We start from the raw sequence: 18,498 nt of genomic DNA, 5'->3' as shown, positions 1-18,498 counted from the left end.
TTTTCTTCCAAGTTGCTTACACCCTTCTGCAAGTTCTGATGCTGGCATTCTATTGAACTTACTAGGAGGTGTCATTGGAAGGTTGTTAGGTAACAACCAGATTCATATTCCTTCCTTAAATGGTACTTAGATGGTTTGTTGCCTGAAACTTTAAAGGTTGTCCTGTCATGCCACCAGCAATTCTTTAACTGTATAGAAACATGTCTAAGAATTACAAGATCTAACATAACTTGGAAGGTTACATTAAGATTCTTGCTCATCTGTGCCATGTGGCTTTATCCCATTCATTCAGCAGCTTATCTGTCACTCTGTGTGTGTGTGTGTTTTCCTTGGACTCAATCTCATTTTTAGTAGAGTAATTTTCTGAAACTGCATAACAAATCAAGACTACTTAGCAGCTTAAAACAACACCCATTTATTATCTCACAGCTCTGTAAGTAAAAAAAACTGGCACAGCATGGCTCAGAAGCTTACAAGGCTAATTCAGGTTGTAGGCAGAGTTCAGTTCCTTGCAGTTGTAGGGTTGAGGTCCTTTCAGGTTGAACCTTCGCATGCTTCATAGCTCTGATTTCCCCAACTGAGCACTTCTATGACTTCCTCTACCCTCAGCCTGGAGAAAGTTCTATGCTGAAGAGCTCACATGATTACATTGGAATCATCCAGATAATTCATGACATTCTCCCTATCTTAAAACTAACTGATTAGTAACCTTAATTAAGTCTGCACAGTCCCTTTTGCCACGTAACATATTCATAAGCATGACAAAAGGGTGAAGGTCATGAGAGCCAAAATTATGCCTTTCACACATAGAATGATTTTGTTGTTTAACGGTAAAGAAGATGGCAAGTTTTGACCTTCTGAAGTTATTCATGACATCATGTTGAAACACTACTTTTTGTAATCTAAGTTCTTAATGTTGTTTTAGCACCTTTAAAATTGCTAGAATGTCAAAGGACACTGGTTTTCTTAGTATTTCCTATTTGACTAAATTCATACTTTCCTTTTTCCTTCAATTGAATCATTTGTCATTAGAAGTTAAGCAGCTTCTAGTCAGTTGGAAGTCTTTGACAAATTGATATTCAACATCTTAATAATAGTCCCGCATCATGTGTGAATTGGTCACACCAGCCTCTTGTTGTTTTGAAATTCCTCATTTATCGTCAGAGTTTTGGCAATTTCTCTTGCCTACAATTGCATGATTTGGCACATGTTGTGGTTTGGCTATGTCTAGGTTGTTAGCATTTGTGTCTTTTACATATACATACCCAGTCATTCTCGTTCAGATGTAAATGTATCTAGAGTCTTAATAGACTGAGCATTAGATAGACAAGAGAGTTCCTTCAGGCATAAGCTTAAATGAAGGTATGGGAAAAACTTGCTCTGAGACTAAGAGCTCAACACTTTTTGGCTTGGCACTGTGTACAAGTTACTTAAACTACCTGGGCCTCAGTTTCCTCATTTGTAAAATAAAACAATAACGTGTAAATAAATGTTTGTGAGCATTAACTAAGGCAATGTATGTAAAAGTCTGACAGATACTAGACTTTTAATGATAGTTAATTCTCTTTCCCTAATTAAATGAGAAATCACCATAAGGCATAACAGTGGATTCACATAATCATAGCTTCCTGGAACTTTGTTGTTAGAAGAGACATTTAAGATAACCTAGTTTATCTTCCTTATTTGATCATCGAGGAAACAATGGTTTCACTGAAGTAGCACCCATAATAGAACGAATTACTAACTTTAAATGTTTTTTTTTTAATTGAGTCTTAAAAGATCTCTTATTCTGTCTTTCTCCATCTTCCATAAGTAGCCTATAAAAACATGAAAATTGGTTTTGTGAGCTCAGAGCCACCTCAAGGGACTGCACAGAGATGCACTGGAATTTGCCACCAGAGCTCCTCTAGCAATTGAATATAGCAAACAGAATGTCACACAAGGAACAAAGCAGGCATAATAATTTAAAATTGAGCACTGCAAAAACCAGTTCGTACAAATCCTTTACTGCCCCACCCCTTAGATTTCTCATTGACCAAGTTTTCCCCACAAGTTTTGACCTCTATCTATGTTACTTATCACTCTTCATCCTTGAAGATGTTGCTTGAATCTCCCTACTCCTTTTTTTTCCCTGAATTTTCTTCTTTTTTTTTAAAAGATTTATTATTTATTTAATTCCCCCCTCTCCCCCGGTTGTCTGTTCTCTGTGTCTATTTGCTGCGTCTTGTTTCTTTGTCCACTTCTGTTGTCGTCAGTGGCACGGGAAGTGTGGGCGGCACCATTCCTGGGCAGGCTGCACTTTCTTTCGCGCTGGGCGGCTCTCCTTACGGGGCGCACTCATTGCGCGTGGGGCTCCCCTACGTGGGGGACACCCCTGCGTGGCAGGGCACTCCTTGCGCGCATCAGCACTGCGCATGGGCCAGCTCCACACGGGTCAAGGAGGCCCGGGGTTTGAACCGTGGACCTCCCATGTGGTAGACGGACGCCCTAACCACTGGGCCAAGTCCGTTTCCCAATTTTCTTCTTCTTGGACTCCCTTTAAATTCAGACCTCCTGGATTACTTTTCTATTGCTGCTGTAACAAATTACCACAAATTTTATGGTTTAAAACAATACAAAGTTATACTACAATTCTAACCATTCAGTCAGGGTCCAAAATGGGTCTCACTGGGTTAAAAACAAGGCATTGGCAGGCTTGCATACCTTCTGGCGCTTGAGAGGAGCATCTGTTTCTTTGCCTTTTTCTGATTCTGGGGGCTACTCACATTTCTTGGTTCATGGTCTTATACTCCCGTCTTCAAAGCCAGCAATGGTGGGTTGAACCATTCTCAAGCTATAGCACTCTAACTCCTCTGCATCTGTTGTCACATCTCCTCCTCTGACATTCCTGCCTCCGTCCTTCATTTATGGTGACCTTTGTGATTACATTAGGCTCTCTAGGAAAATCTGCTTCTCTCAGGATTCTAAATCACATCGGCAAAATCCATTTGCCATGGAAGGTAACATATTCACAGGTTCTGGGGGTTACTATATGGATATCTTTGGGGGGACATTATTCTGCCCACTATACCCTCTCATCTTTTCAAATAGAACATTTTGGCTTCCCATTCTCCAGAAGCTGCAGGCTGACTCAAAGGTTCAGTAAACAAAAGGCCTTGCCTTTAGTTGCTCTAAGATTTCTAGTTTTATTTTTCACCTTCCCTTCTGGTAGTAACACATGAAAAATATATTATAAAGATTACAAAAAGATTAAACTTTCCATTCAACATCCCCACCGCAAGAGGGCTGAGATGGTTCTAAAACTTGTGGTTTTTAATGACAATATTTTCACTATATTCCATTCACTGATTATGTAAATAATTCCTTTCTAGTTAGATGTTACCTTCCAGAAATTATAGACACTAAGTTACCATTTGTTTTGGGGTTTGTTTTTTTTTTTTTTTGGCACCTTAATAAGAGAGCTGAGAAAGTGCAATTTCCAAAGCATCCATATTTATACCCAGGAGATACATAAACACTGTGATCAAATATATTTAAAACTAAATAAAAATTTCTAGCTATTAAGATTTCCATAAACATTCTTTTCCATCTCCAAATATATATGATCGTTTACACTACCTGTTACCAGGGAGAGTAGGAAACAGTTTTATTAAAATTTGAACAATAGCAAAAAGAAAGCCTTCTCAGGCTGATTCACTGAATATTCTTAAACTAGGACTCTCAGGAAAGGTCCTAAAGTGAAACCTGGAGAGGTGAAGAGTTGAATGGATTGGACAAGACCTTAAATTTTTTAAAAAGTAAGTTTTGACAACACTAGATTGTGAATGATCAATGCATTAACAGTACAATATCTGAAAAAGGGAGGTACATCTCTCACTCTCTCTAATCTGCCCTGATTCTGGAATCATATGGAAAACCATGTTCCATTCTGGGAAATGACACTTTAAGAAGGACCCTGGCGAATAAGAGCATATTAGGGGAGAGTGAAAAACATGGTGAAGAGTCTGGGGACATGAGAAACAAGGAACGGTAAAAAACAGGGGTTGCTTCTCCAGAGACGGGGTGGCCATCCTCCAGTACTGAACTGTTGCCATGTGGTTAAGGCAATAGTTGTAATCCGTGGGTGGCTTCAGTTTGCCATTTCTCCAGTAGTTCTTCTACACTACTGCCCATAGGAGTGGAAGGTGATTTTCAGCACACAAATCTGAATATGCTGTGACTCCCCTGTGAGCAAGCAGGTATGTAGCCAGCCTCCAGGCTAATTAGGAGGGGCTTCTAAGTGTGGGCAGTTTGAGCATCTCAGAAGGATCTGATAGGACACTCATTCCAGTTGGATGGCATTCTGGGCAGGAGGAGTTAAGGACCATCACTGTGAATCATGGAGAGCTTTGTGACAAGAGCTCACAGCCCTAAATATGAAATATCCTGTGTTCTCTCTCTCACTTCCATGCCTCTATCTGTGATGTTTCATCTGCCTGGAAGGTGGCTCCCTTCGCTAATTCCTATAATACTATAAGACTGAAAGCTATCCCTGAGGATCACCTATTTCTCCCCAGATGAGTTGGATGTCCCACCTCTGTATTAAAATATCACCTTCACATACCTTTTATAGAAGGTACTGATTGCATTGCAGTCATTGATTTACTCACATTTAAAGCAATGTGAGACTTAACTGAGATTCGGGCCTGTTGGTAGTGAGAGCCTATGGCCTCTGGGCACCTATGTGCATGAATTCACATGCAGGGAGGGAAAGGGACTATGAGCAAGCTTTGAGCATCCAAGCCTGATCACCCAGGTGGAAGAGAGATAGGGAATCACAACGACTTGATGGCTGGCCCACAATCTATGATCTGCTTCATAAGTCTGGCCCCATGAATGTCTGAGTCCTTTGGATAAAGACAGGTTACAAACAAAAACTTGTAAAAATGGGGTTATACACTGGGTTGTTTAAGGTGGTGCAACAAACTGTGAGACATCATAAGGGATGTGAGTCTTCTTCCTGCTTCTGCACAAATTACTCAGCCGTGTTCGGGTTTGGGAAGGCCAAACAAAGACAAAGAGCTGTGGCACCGCACTGGTGAGGACGGCAGTTATGCCCATGGGAATTCTAGAGTGGGATGGGAAGTCCACTCAGCAGCTGCTACTCTGCCCCGTCCAGAGGGTGAGGTAAAATTGATGAGTAAGCACTTGGAAGAAATGAGGAGTCAGCAATAAAACTGGTTTGAAAAACCAACTTTGAGACTCCAAGAAATGCTTCAAGGACAGAGGATTTTACATTATTGGGAAAAATGACCAAGCAGTTAAAAGTGAATTATTACTATTAATGTAGCTCTATTTATAGCCACAGCCTGGAAACCTGGTAAAATCTGAGTTACTTTATGTTATATGCTTAATGTACTCCCACTTCTGTTCATTGGCCTTGAGCTCCTAGAGTGCAGAGACTGCTGATTTGTTTTTTAATCTCTGTAACCCCCATCACCTAGCAGAACACCCAGCACAGAGTAAGTACTCAATAAGTGACTACTGAAGAAACAAAATTAATGGAGGAGTAAGTGTCTCCAGTGGACACATTTAGAACAAAATGCAGAAGTTACAGGAATGTAACTCAACATAAAATGCCTTTCTGACAATTAGAACTCCCTATCAATGTCCCTATCCATCACGACACGGTAAGACTCTTATTATTAGGGGTGCTACCAAGGATGTCCGAGAGGCGGCACACATCACAGAGAGGGATGGATCAAATTATTTCCAGCTCTTGAAATCATTGGTATTAATTGTGTGCAGCTCAAGAGATACTAGCTATGACAAAGGAGTTGGTCGTATAAATCAATAAGCAGAAATGATGAGTCAGCCATAAAATTGGTTTTAAAAATTTTTTTCAAGGACTTCTATTAAAGGTGGGAAACTCCAAACCTGAATTAATCAAAATTAAAATAGTACCTGGAAACTTTGTTGCATGACACCTTAGAATTTATCTTTAAAAACTATCCTATTACAATTCTGAGTGATGTTGCGAGGACTAGGGTGTCTAATGGACATTTTTTTAGTGAAGATGTTGAGTGATAAAAGTTTAAAGTAAAAATTTACAATGTGTTGAGAGCAGGCTGTGATTTGTAGACCTCTATTCTGTTTCAATGTCTACTCCATGGCCACTGACAAAGAAAATGCAAAAGCTACTTGTCTTTATTCCTTTGACTTCCAATAAATGACTGAAGATCCCACATCTACAAGAGGAAAATTACTAGACCATCCAGGAAAGGTCTGCTGAGATAATGGACACCCTACATTAATATAAGGACCATAAATAGAATGATGGGGAGGACTATCTCATAATGTCAAAGTTCAAAGGCATTCTTCACATATCTCTCTAAAGAAAACCTGACCTTTCTTTCTTTCTTCGTTTTTTATGATCTGAAAGTGTACTAAGGGCAGTTCTGGGTCCTGGGTCATTTAGTTTTGACATGGAAATTCTTTCAGCATTAAAAATAATGAAAAGGCCAGAAGTTTTTTTTTTAACTCTGCAGTGACCATTGGAACACATTCAGTGGTATAAAAAAGAATAATATTGCAGTAGGATTTCAAAGATTCAGTTTTTAATAACTCCATGTTTTTCCCCCTCATATGGAAGATATATAAAGAAACAGGACCAATATATATTTTTCTATTGTATTTCACATTATGTTACAATATTCCATTTAGGGAAATTGCTGAGTAGACCACTAGTAACTCTATGCCTAAATAACTTTGTTAGGTATAAATTAGCTGCCCTTAGATACACATGTGTACATAAATACATTTTCATGAATAAAAACCTCTCAGAAAACACCTCTTTTTCCCATTTTAAGGTAGAATTCACATACGTAAAATTCACCATTTTAATAGACAGTTCTCCAAGTTTACACAAATGCATAGTTTTATAACTACCAACACAATCAAGATTTAGAACAGTCCCATCACACCCCAACATCCCCCTGTGCTCTTTTGTAGTAAAGCCTTCTCTCTACCTCCAATCCCTACAGCAAGCAGTAGGTGCTATAATTTAGCCTTTTCCAGAATGTTCTATAGGGAGAATTATATAGTATGTAGCAAAGGCCTCGTTTGAACTTCATGTGCTGGATAAAAAGTAAAGTAACTAAATAGAGCATACATTTTAATGTACTGATTTCTATTTCCTGAACTTAAAATCAATAATAGATATGTAAAATCAAATTACACTTGAATATTACATCTTGAAATGGGCATTACTGGGAGAGTTTGAAAATATACATCTTTAAGATCTCACTTTTGACATACTGAATCAGATTCTCTCTATGTGGGCCCTGAGAATTAGTTGCCAAGCTGATTTCGAAGATCAGCCAGATTTGGAAAAACATTTTACCCAATGGATATTCACTAGATGGGATCAAATACCAGACTTTAAATTGTGTGTGGTGATGGGATCAATGTCCAGAGGTTGGGAGAAGCTGATCTTGTCCTTGGATATAGCTAACTTGCTGGCTGCAGGTCCTTGAACAAATTACTAAGTTCACTGAACCTTAGTGTCCTCCTCCGTTATAAGGAGTAATGATGTCTACTTTGCAGAATTGCTCTGGGGACTAAATGTATGTCAGTATATCTAGCTCAGTGTATGGTGCACTCAGCACGCAGCGAATGGAAGCTGCTCACAAGGTTGTGACTGGTATCAGTGTCATCATCACTGTCACAATTATTATGCTGCCCTAGAGGCTTTACCTGGTTTTCTCCTATCTCTACATTTTGGTCAATTTTTTTTTTTTTTTTAAGCCTTTCCTCTGGAGGTAACCAAAGTAAAGTCAATCCATTTTTTTTTTTTTTTTTTTTCTGGCAGCCAACTCAGCGCAAAGCTGGCAAAAAGTCACTGAATGCCTCCACCTTTACTTTTTTTGTCTTTAATTTTTTTAATGTTACATTCAAAAAATATGAGGACCCCATACACTCCCCACCCCCCTCACCCCACTCCCTCCACAACAACAACCTCCTCCATCATCCTGGGACATTCACTGCAGCAGTCAAATTACAAGAAACTTTCACTCTTTTTCCTAGAAGATGTTATTAGCCAAATATAAGCAAACAAAAAGGAAGAAGAGAAAGAAAGGGACAGAACGAGGCAGAAAATTAGGCTATTTGTCTAGTTGGAGAATGTCTAAAAATTGACTTTATTAGTTAACAGTTTTAGTTAAATGTTCCGTGTGTGGAGAAATTGAAATTGCTAGCTGAAACAGGTTTGTCCATTGCCACTCCATGTTAATTTGGAAATGACCTTGAATACAAAGATCAGAAACCAGCAGAATATTTTAAGATTTACTTAGAAAACATTACAAAGGTCAGGGAAGAAAGGGATTATAAGCTAAATGCAACATTTTAATCACATAGCAAGAACTAAGATTGGTCTTAAAAACTGAGTGCAAACTGAACATACGTATGGATTTTTAAATTACAGTTTTTATTTAAGCTTTGACATATAGAAAAGCAATAATAGTGGTTGCTGATATAAAGACACAACTCCTATCCTCAGAGATTTACATAGTGCTGTTTATACCAAGGACCAAGATCATCACAAGACAAATAAGAAACCCGTAAACCCTACCTGTTCTCAGCATCAGTGCTGCACTTTGGGGACATCAATTCAAAGGATTTGGTAAACTTCACCACCTGTCACGCAGAAAGATAATACAGCCAGGTCAATTCAAGCTTCCTCACAGTTCTAAAATAATGCAGCAAACATTTTTCTTTAAATGATTATTATGAAAATTGGGGATTAAAAAGCTACTTTAAGTGGAGAAATCCTAAGGGACAGAACAGGAACATTCTATCCTACATTTTGTAGTTTACTTCTTAAACAGCATGTAATGTCAAAGTTTTAATACATTTTATAACATATGGATATATTCTTACAATGAGGTGTATTATTCTATGGTCATCAGAAAAAAGGCATCTCTGGGAATCTTTTTTTTTTTCCACTGCCCATTTAACAACCACATAGAATCTATGGAAAACCAGGGAAAGCAAAACATTCCCCTCCAAAAAGATGGCCTCCTGGAACTACAGACTCTCGAATTTCATCAGGAACTCATCATTGTTTTCAGGTGAACATTTTGCTGCCACCACCCAAAGAATAAAAAAGAGGAAACCATCTTCTTCAACAATCTTCTTCAACAATCTTCCCTAGTATGGACACTTCCTCCCTCACCCCATCCAATGAAACCAGCACACCCAGTGCAAGAGCCTGACCAAGCTTATTTATTTCATTGAAAGGGAATGTATGGGTACAGAAAAAGTAAATGTAGCTCAGAAAAAGTCCTGTGTTTGTCATTTCAGTTGGGAAGGAGTTTAAGGCCTTAAGCAATCATAAAGTTACTTCTTTTTTGTCTTTCCTCTAGATCAGTGGTTCTAGAAGTCTTTAAAAATTACTGATGTCAAGGCCCCACTCTAGACCACCTGAATTAGAATCTCAAGGGGTGGGAGTCTGGGTATTACTTTTTGTTTTTAATCCCCACCTCCTCCCCCTCCCACACTTTCCCACATTAACAACATCTTTCATTAGTGTGGTATATTTGTTACAATTGTTGAACACATATTGAAGCACTGCCACTAACCATGGACTATTTACATTACAGTTTACACTTTGTCCCATGGAATTTTATAGGTTTTGACATAATGTATATGGCCTGTACCCATCATTGCAATGTCATGCAGGACAATTCCAATGCACCTATTCTTTCCTCTCCATTCCTCAGAACCTCTGGTGGCCACTGCCTTTATAACAATGATACAAGTTCTTCCATTGCTAGAATAACAATAAGTCTACTTTCATCCATAGTTGCATTCCCTCCTTATGTTTGTTCATTCCTCAATCTTGATGATTTGGGGATGGTAATTCCCACTCTGATTTTGATTGAGAGGGGGCTTAGATCCCATTGAGCAGATAGATGGAATGGATTTACTTGCAGTTGTAGATATTCTGGTTTTTTTAGGATGGGTGTTGTCCATTATCATCCTTTTGTTAGTTGTCCTGGGTGCATCCAATGACCTGGAGATAGGTGTTGGTTGCAACTCTGCTGAGATTCAGAGTTCAACTGGCACATGAAGAGATTGGATATTTAAGTCTTTGGGACATATTTTTAACAGGTATACTGCTAATTGTATAGGTTCAAATAAAAGAGGTAGAGGAATCATCTGTAGGGAAACTATACATGACTCTAACTGATACATTGGGGAGATAGGTTATCATCTATTTCAAGGTAAGGCCCACTGATGGGGTGCTGATTTCATGGGGTTGTGTGCCTTGCTTATAGTATCTGGATGTCTCTAGAGTCCTCAGGAACACCCGTGTCTGAGGCTTTGTTTACTGTGGTAGCTAGTGAGATCCTGTCTTAAATATGGCATAAGCATAACCTATGGAATAACCTCCCAACTCACTTTGAAATCTCTTAACAGTAAAAACTCTTTTGAATTTAATGTTTTCCCCTTTTGGTCAGGGTCTCTTTTGAGATGTATCCCTAATTGGTTCTTGGTAATAATCTCTTGGTCCCAGGGAGGCTCATCTCTGGGAGTCATGTTCCACTCTGGGTGAGGCGGGTGGTGGGGAGGCAGTGTGTTTATATGTGGAGTTTGGTTTAGAGAGACCGGGCATCTACCTTTTAGAAGCCTTCTCCACGTGATATGGATGTACAGCAAAGGTTAAGAACCATGTTCAATGAGCTCATTCTTATAATTTTCTCCTTTATCTTCATATTCTGAACTACTTCCTCTTTACTTGCCTTACATCCTATCCTAGCTTCGTGGGCTCCTCTCTCATTACCCAGGAGCTGCTATTCTCCCATCACTCTACTTCGCTGGATCTGCCCACAGGAATGACTGACAAACATTTCTCAGGATTTCAGTAGTCGGTTTCTGACTCAGTTTCCAGGTCTGAGTTGCCTTTCTCTGTAAGCAAGTTCAGAAGTCTACCCACCAAGCTCTACTCTCCCTGTTTCTTTTCCTCCATTCTACCACTCTTGTGAAAAGTGCAACTAGGTCCTCATACCTGCTCCCAGGTCCTACTATAGATCCTGCTCTCCCTGCAATCTGAGTGAGCATAGCTCCTTTATTAGGATTAACTTTCTCTTTCTAAGGACAGTCTACATCTCGAGTCTCTATTTTATAGCAAACACTTTCTCAATATATGTGTTTATATATTTGCATTTTATTATATAAGTCTTTATCACTAGCACTTTTGGGGTTCAATTCTTGGATGAAAAGGACATTTTTGTCATGAGTTTACAGAGGTAAACTAGAAGGAAATAGGAAAAGTAAAATAAAAGTTGTGACAAAAACTGTTCATTGCTACACCAAAACCCATTCTTTCTCTTGTTCTTAGTAACAGGACTCTGCTTTTTATCTAGCTATATTGCTTCCCAGAATAAAAGACCATTTTTCTTGACCTTACTTGAGGTTGTATGGTCATTTGATTAAATTCTGTTAAACGGAAGTGTTGTGTGGGATTTCCAAAGAGTCTACTTACTTAAAGCTGTGGAAGCGTAGTATTTATATGTCTTTTAAAAAATAATCCTTTCCTATGTCCTGCTGGTTATAATGTAACTGTGATGCCTGAAGCTTGAGCAGCTATATTGAACCATACAGTGATATGTTAAGTGTAGCAGAGAAGCACTTCGGTTCTCGATAAACTGGGGGCTCACCATATTATCCCTAGACTGCTTGGATGTGGACTTCTTGTGTGTGAAAAAAAAACAAACCTCTATCTTCTTATGTCAGTATTGTTTTGCATTTTTCTGTTAAATGTAGCTGAACTCAATCCTGAGTAATACAGGAGTAACAGAAAAGAATAGATAGTAGAGGAAGAGACAAGAAAGAAGAAGAAAATAAAGGAAAAAGAAAAGTAGAGAGAAGAGAGAACTGGGAAAAGAAGGAAGAGAAGCTTTGCAATGAGAATTACATTTGGTCTAGAATCCACCTGGTATGAACAAGAGAAAGATGATGGGGAAGAATCCTGTGCACTTCTTGTAGACTCTAACAATATAGCTACTTATTTCTCTCAGGAGTTTTCATTGCCTTCCTCCTTTTCCTATTTACTTTCCTTATTATTAACTACTATTAATTGAGTTCTTAAGGCAACCAGGCTCTATATCAAGAGCTTTTTAGGTTATTTAATTTCTTTATTACAACCTTGTAAAGTTGTGATTTTTATCTTTGGTATATAAAGAAGGAAACCTGGAATTTTTAAGGAACTTGCTCAGCTTTGCACAACTAAATGTAGTAACTAGGATTAATGCAAGTCTGCCTGACTCTAACATACCAGTTCTTTGCACAACACTAAAAATGGTGAGTGGGAAAGGCACCATTTCTGGCCCTCTTTTGACAGCTATACCTCAGGATAGAAAAACAAGTCCCCTACATCTGAATGTCACTGGCTCCTTCCAAGGTTGACATTTAGATTTGCCTTAGCCAGATGCAGTCATGCTTCAAAGGCCTTTTCAACTAACCATTTACAAAGAATTGATGGGCACCTGAGAAAATGATTTGAGACCTGGGACTGTATTAAATATTAAAGCAGGGTTATCAGTAAGTTAATCAGTAGGAAAATGCAACAGTAGGAAAAAGAAAAAAAGAAAAGACCACCACAAAGAAAACTGTGTATGACTAGCAGAATGCAGGATAGTGAAGGTAGCTCAAGTGCAAGGAAATAGCCTTGGCAACCACAGAACATATTTCATTTCTTATTCTACTATGAACACAGTCTCTATAGAATCACTCATTTTTGCACATTTTATTTTCCAAAGATGACCAGGACAATATCTCCTAGCCCACATTCTTCTCAATAATGTGACCTTGCCACCCTCTTCCCAAGAGGTAAGGTCTATGTCTGCTCCCCTTGAATATGAGTGAGCTTCCAAATATTTCAGACAATAGAGTATATGGAAGACATGCTATGTGCCTTCCAAGGCTGTCATAAAAGACAATGCAGCTTCTGGCTTCTCTGCTGGAATATATGTAGCTGGTGCCCTGAGGCACCATGAAACAAGTCCAATTACCCTGAGGTCACCATGCTGAAAGGGAGCCAAGTTGCATAGAGAGGCCATGTGTAGGTACTGTGGTCAGCCATCCCAGTCCTGGTGCCAAACATGTGAGTGAACAAACTTTCAGAAGATTCCAGTTCCCAGCCACTAAGCTACCCCCAATTATTGAATTTTCCCAAATGAGATCTCATATGCCCTGGAGAGAGTCTAGCCATTCCTGCTGTGCCCTCTCCAAATTCCTGATCCACAGGTCTGTGAGTATAACAACATGCTTGGTTTAAGCCTCTAAGTTTGGGCTTATTTGTTATACAGCAAAAGTAACTGGAACACCTATCTTAAGTGAGGACTTTAATAAAAATCAATCACTTAGAAATCTTGATCCAGCTACAATATTCTTGGTCTCAAAATGTGAGGAGGCCACAGAAATTATTTGCTATCACCAAATAATAAATCCCTCAAAATATACCCTAAATAATTCTTAAAGTTAAAACAAAAATAGGATAAAAAGTAGAAACATTTCATTTGTGTTTGCAGAATGGGAAATTGTCACAGGTTCTAAAAGAAGGTGTTCGTCCTATATCTCTACTTTGATTTCTCATCTTTTGTGATGCTTTCCCAATATTTGCTATGATAACAGGAAATTTGTCTCTCCTTTTTTTATCATGTTCAGGCTGTATCTTACCATTTTACTGCATGTCTGTATCAGGTATTTTGCATATGTTATTAAGAATCATTTATGTATGCATCAATGCTTACAACATCCCAGCAAAGTAGATACTTCCATTTTATTGATGGATTCTAAGGCTTAGAGAGGTTAAGTGGTTTGCTTAAAGCCATATAACCATTAAATCATAGAATTGCAATTTTTTTAAAAGATTTATTTTTTATTTATTTCTCTTCCCTTCCCTGCCCCCCCCCAGTTGTCTGCTTTCCATGTCCATTCGCTGTGTGATCTTCTGTGTCTGCTTGAATTCTTGTCACCAGTACCCAGAATCTGTATCTCATTTTGTTGCATCATCTTGATGTGTCAGCTCTCTGTGTGTGCGGTGCCACTCCTGGGCAGTCTGCACTTTTTTCACACTGGGCAGCTCTCCTTACAGTGTGCATTCCTTGCGTGGGGGGCTCTCCTACACGGAGGACACCCCTGTGTGGCATGGCACTCCTTGTGCGCATCAGCACTGTGTGTGGGCCAGCTCACCACATGGGTCAGGAGGCCCTGGGTTTGAACCTTGGACCTCCCATGTGGTAGGTGGACTCCCTATCCATTGGGCCAAATCCCTTCTCAGAATTGCAATTTGAACCATGCCAGTCTAATTCCACAGCCCCCAGTTTTCCTACTACTCCTCACTGCTCTCATAAGAATAAATATGTGGTATTGTAACAGCAAATTATTTTGACTAGACTCCTTCAAAACCAAAGTTAGATAATGCCTGCCTTCATTTATTAATTTTACAAATATTTATTGAGTACTTACTATATGCCCAAATTTGAATAAAATAGATGAAACGTAACTTGAAACTTGAAGTAAAAGACTAGACTTGCTATCTATTAATCAAATTACCAATGACCTATCCATTGTTTCTGCATTTGGAAATCAAGAAGGATATTTCTTTCAATTTCCTGACATAATAGAATATTTTGTTTAACTTACTTTTAGAAACTTTGTTTTACCCCCCACACACACACCAACACAAATATTGACATCTTAGATTAGTGTAATATAGTTGCTTGCTACAGTTGATAAACCAATAATGAAGCACTGCTGCTAACCAAAATCTATAGTTTACACTATGGTTTACACTTTGTGCTGAACAGTTCCATAGGCCTTGACAAATGGGTAATGTCACTATAATTCAGGATATTTTACAAATCTCTAGAGGTAAATGTTAACTTCAGAAAAAGTGATACAATGCAAATGATTTTTGTCCTATAGCAATGCAAATGAATTTTATTCAAGTAAAGAGGCAAATGATTTCTGTGCAGTAGAAAAGAGAAGCCCAATGGTTACAATTTCATTGTCTTGGATGAGAGTAACCACTTTTTAAAATCTAACCTAGCAGTTTTATGTCTACAATTTTTCAATGCCTACATAAGAACCACCTTTACAGTCTGTTGATTTCCCTAATTTATGAAATAAATAAATCTGATACATGCTCATCTTATATTTGTGCAACAGATAGGCAGTTTGGAAACTGTCCTCTGATGCAACAAATATGTACTGAGTGCCTGTAGGTGATAAGAAGTATAGTAGGTGCTGGGGTTAAAACTGTGAAAGAAAAAAGAAAAAAAATATCCCTGCACTCAAGGAACTATAGAGATTACTGCATAGTGAGGAGCTTAATTTACCCTGCCTCCTAAAAACTAGTGTTACCTGGAATGATGAATGCACTTCTGGTTTCAGCACTTTGAGAAAAAAAACCTGGGAAATGTCCAAAGAATAAAAGAGAATGAAGAACTTATGGAGAATAGATAAGATAAACAAGTAACTTGGGATGAAATGTCAGAATATTTGAACCCTTGACATGTAAAAGCAGAACTTTCAAAAACCATCAAAATGAAAAAATTGGAGGACTCATGCTACCTGCTATAAAGCATACTACAAAGCTACAGTAGTCAAAACTGCATGGTACTATACTGGCACAAGGATAGACTACTGAACAATGGAACGAAATGGAGAGTTCTGATATAGACCTAGACATAGATGGCCAACTGATTATTCAACAAAGCCACCAAGCACACTCAACTGGGACAGAATAGTGTCTTCAACAAATGGTCTTTGGAAAACTGGATATTCATATCTAAAAGAATGAAAGTGCGAGTATGTGGGAAGTGGAACACATGAAAACCTCCTATATTTTTTAATGTAACATTTTGTGTGATCTATGTATCTTTTCAGAATAAACAAAAAATAAAATAAAAGAAAGAGGATTGCCATCTCATACCCTATACAAAAATTAACTCAAGATGGTTCAAAGACCTAAATATAAGAGCCAAAACCACAAAACTCCTATAAGATAATGTATGAGATCTTGTAGTAGAAAATGGTTTCATAAACTTTTCACCCAAAGCATGAGCAAAAAAAGGAAAAATAGATAACTAGGACCTCCTCAAAATTAAACACTTTTGTGCTTCAGAGGAGTTTGTCTAGAAAGTGAAAAGGCAGGCAGCGGACTTGGCCCAGTGGCTAGGGCATCCGTCTACCACATGGGAGGTCCACGGTTCAAACCCCGGACCTCTTTGACTCATGTGGAACTGGCCCATGCACAGTGCTGATGCGCACAAGGAGTGCCTGCCACGCAGGGGCGTCCGCTGCGTAGGGGAGCCCCACGCGCAAGGAGTGAGCCCAGGAAGGAGAGCCGCCCAGTGTGAAAGAAAGTGCAGCCTACCCAGGAATGGCGCCGCACACACGGAGAGCTGACATAACAAGATGAAGCAACAACAAGAAACACAGATTCCCGTGCCGCTGACGACAACAGACGCGGACAAAGAAGATGCAGCAAACAGACACAGAGAACAGACAACCGGGGTGGGAAGGGAAGGGGAGAGAAATAAATAAATAAATAAATCTTAAAAAAAAAAAAAAGTGAAAAGGCAGGCTACTCAATGGGAGAAAATATTTGGGAACCACTTATCTGATAAGGGCCTAATATCCAGCATATAAAAAGAAATCTTACAACTTGAAAATAAAAAGACAACCCATTTAAAAAATGAGCAAGAGATTTGAATAGACACTTTTCCAAAGAGGAAATACAAATGGCTAAAAAGCACATGACAAGATACTCAACATCACTAGCTATAAGGGAAATGCAAATCAAAACTACAAGTGTTGATATCATCTTATACCTATTAGACTGGCTGCTATTAAAAAAAGAGAAAACTACAAGTGTTGGAGAGGATGTGGAAGGGACATGAACAAATACATGCACACCAGTGTTCATCACAACGTTATTCACAATTGCCAAAAGTTGGAGAAGTAATCCAAGTGTTCATCAACAGATGAGTGGATAAACAAAATGTGGTGTATATGAGGAATATTACTCAGCTGTAAGAAGGAAGGAAGAATTGACACATGGCACAACATGGATGAATCTTGAAGACCTTATGTTGAGTGAAGTAAGCCTGGGCAGAATCTATGGAAAGGTGGAGGGAGTGGTTTGGCAGTGGACAGGTTAGTGGTGGCGCAGCCATGTAAGTGGGCTTGACAGTGGTAGAGTGTGAGTGTGAGTGGAGGTGGTGGGGGTGGGTTGGGCTATCCATGGATCTGGGGTGACGGCTGGAGAAAGAAACAGGTGAATCTGGGGAGGTTGAGGACTGTAGCTGAGAATACAATTGTGGGAGTGTTCTTTTGGCAGGATTACTGGTGCAGGGTGATGGTGGTGGGGGAATGTGTGGGGAAGGGTGCACCTGGGTCATGCCTCTATGGAATATGGATGTGTTCATGTTGTCATAAGATGTTATCTCGGTGGGCAGAGACTCACACAATAAACAAGAACATATTAAAGTCTCATCCTGGGGAGTCCTGCTGCATTCTTTGAAAGAGTGGCAATCATCTCCAGAGTACACAGGAAATACTTAATAAAAGAAAACAGACCAGGGGAAACAGCTGTGGCTCAAACAGTTGGACTCCCATCTACCATATGGGAGGCCCTGGGTTCATGTCCCAGGGCCTCCTTGTGAAGGCAGGCTTGCTCACATGCTGCGGAGAGCCACCTGGCCCGCGAGCACTGCAGAAAACCAACTCAGCAAGGTGATGTAACAAAAAAAAGGGAGACAAGAAAAACAGAGAAGAGAGTGCAGTGAATGGATACAGAGAGCAGATAGCAAGCAAGTCACAAGGGGAGAGGGGAAATAAAAAAAAAAAAAAAAGAAAAGAAAACAGACCGATACACCAAGCCTTTGATATGAATACTTGTACTTAAGAATCCTATCCTTGTAAAAGTGAAACTTAGTCTAATAATAACTATTGCCTAAGAAATACTTCCTGAAAACCTCTGTTACTCAAATGTGGCCTTTCTCTAGGTAAAACTCAGCAAATAAATAAACCACCTTCCCCCACAACCCCAACCTCCTCACCACCCCACCCCCACGGGACATGACCCAGGGATGAGCCTCCCTGGTGCCAAGGGATTATTATCAAACAGTGATACTTTTCTACTACCAAGCACCAACCAGATATACAACTCTAAAGAAAAAGACCTTGACCAAAAGGGGGAAACATTAAAGTCAAAAGAGTTTTTACAGCGAAGAGATTTCAATTTCGAAGTGAGTCCGGAGGTCATTCCAGACTTTATGCTTATGCCTGTCTCAGGCAGATCTCGCTAACTGCCACAGTAAACAAAGCCTCAAAAAGGGGGTGCTCCCAAGGGTTCTAGAGATATCCAGATACTATAGGCAAGGCACACAACCCCATGAAATCAGCACCCCGTCAGTGGGCTTTACCTTGAAATATATAATAACCTAT

The 18,498-nt window shown here is 39.3% G+C and overlaps 1 protein-coding gene across 1 annotated transcript in view; it reads right to left on the bottom strand.

The window, feature by feature from the left end:
* PDE11A (phosphodiesterase 11A) overlaps positions 1-18,498 on the bottom strand; it is a 482,125-nt gene that overhangs the window by 241,712 nt on the left and 221,915 nt on the right. The window contains exon 5 of the mRNA XM_058300593.2: positions 8,609-8,673. Within this exon, the coding sequence (XP_058156576.1) occupies positions 8,609-8,673 (65 nt within the window). The remainder of the gene's footprint in view (positions 1-8,608; positions 8,674-18,498) is intronic.

This window comes from Dasypus novemcinctus, chromosome 7 (assembly GCF_030445035.2).
Source record: "Dasypus novemcinctus isolate mDasNov1 chromosome 7, mDasNov1.1.hap2, whole genome shotgun sequence".
In the NCBI taxonomy this organism is placed as follows: Eukaryota; Metazoa; Chordata; class Mammalia; order Cingulata; family Dasypodidae; genus Dasypus; species Dasypus novemcinctus.
This window is presented reverse-complemented; position numbering and strand designations above follow the sequence as displayed.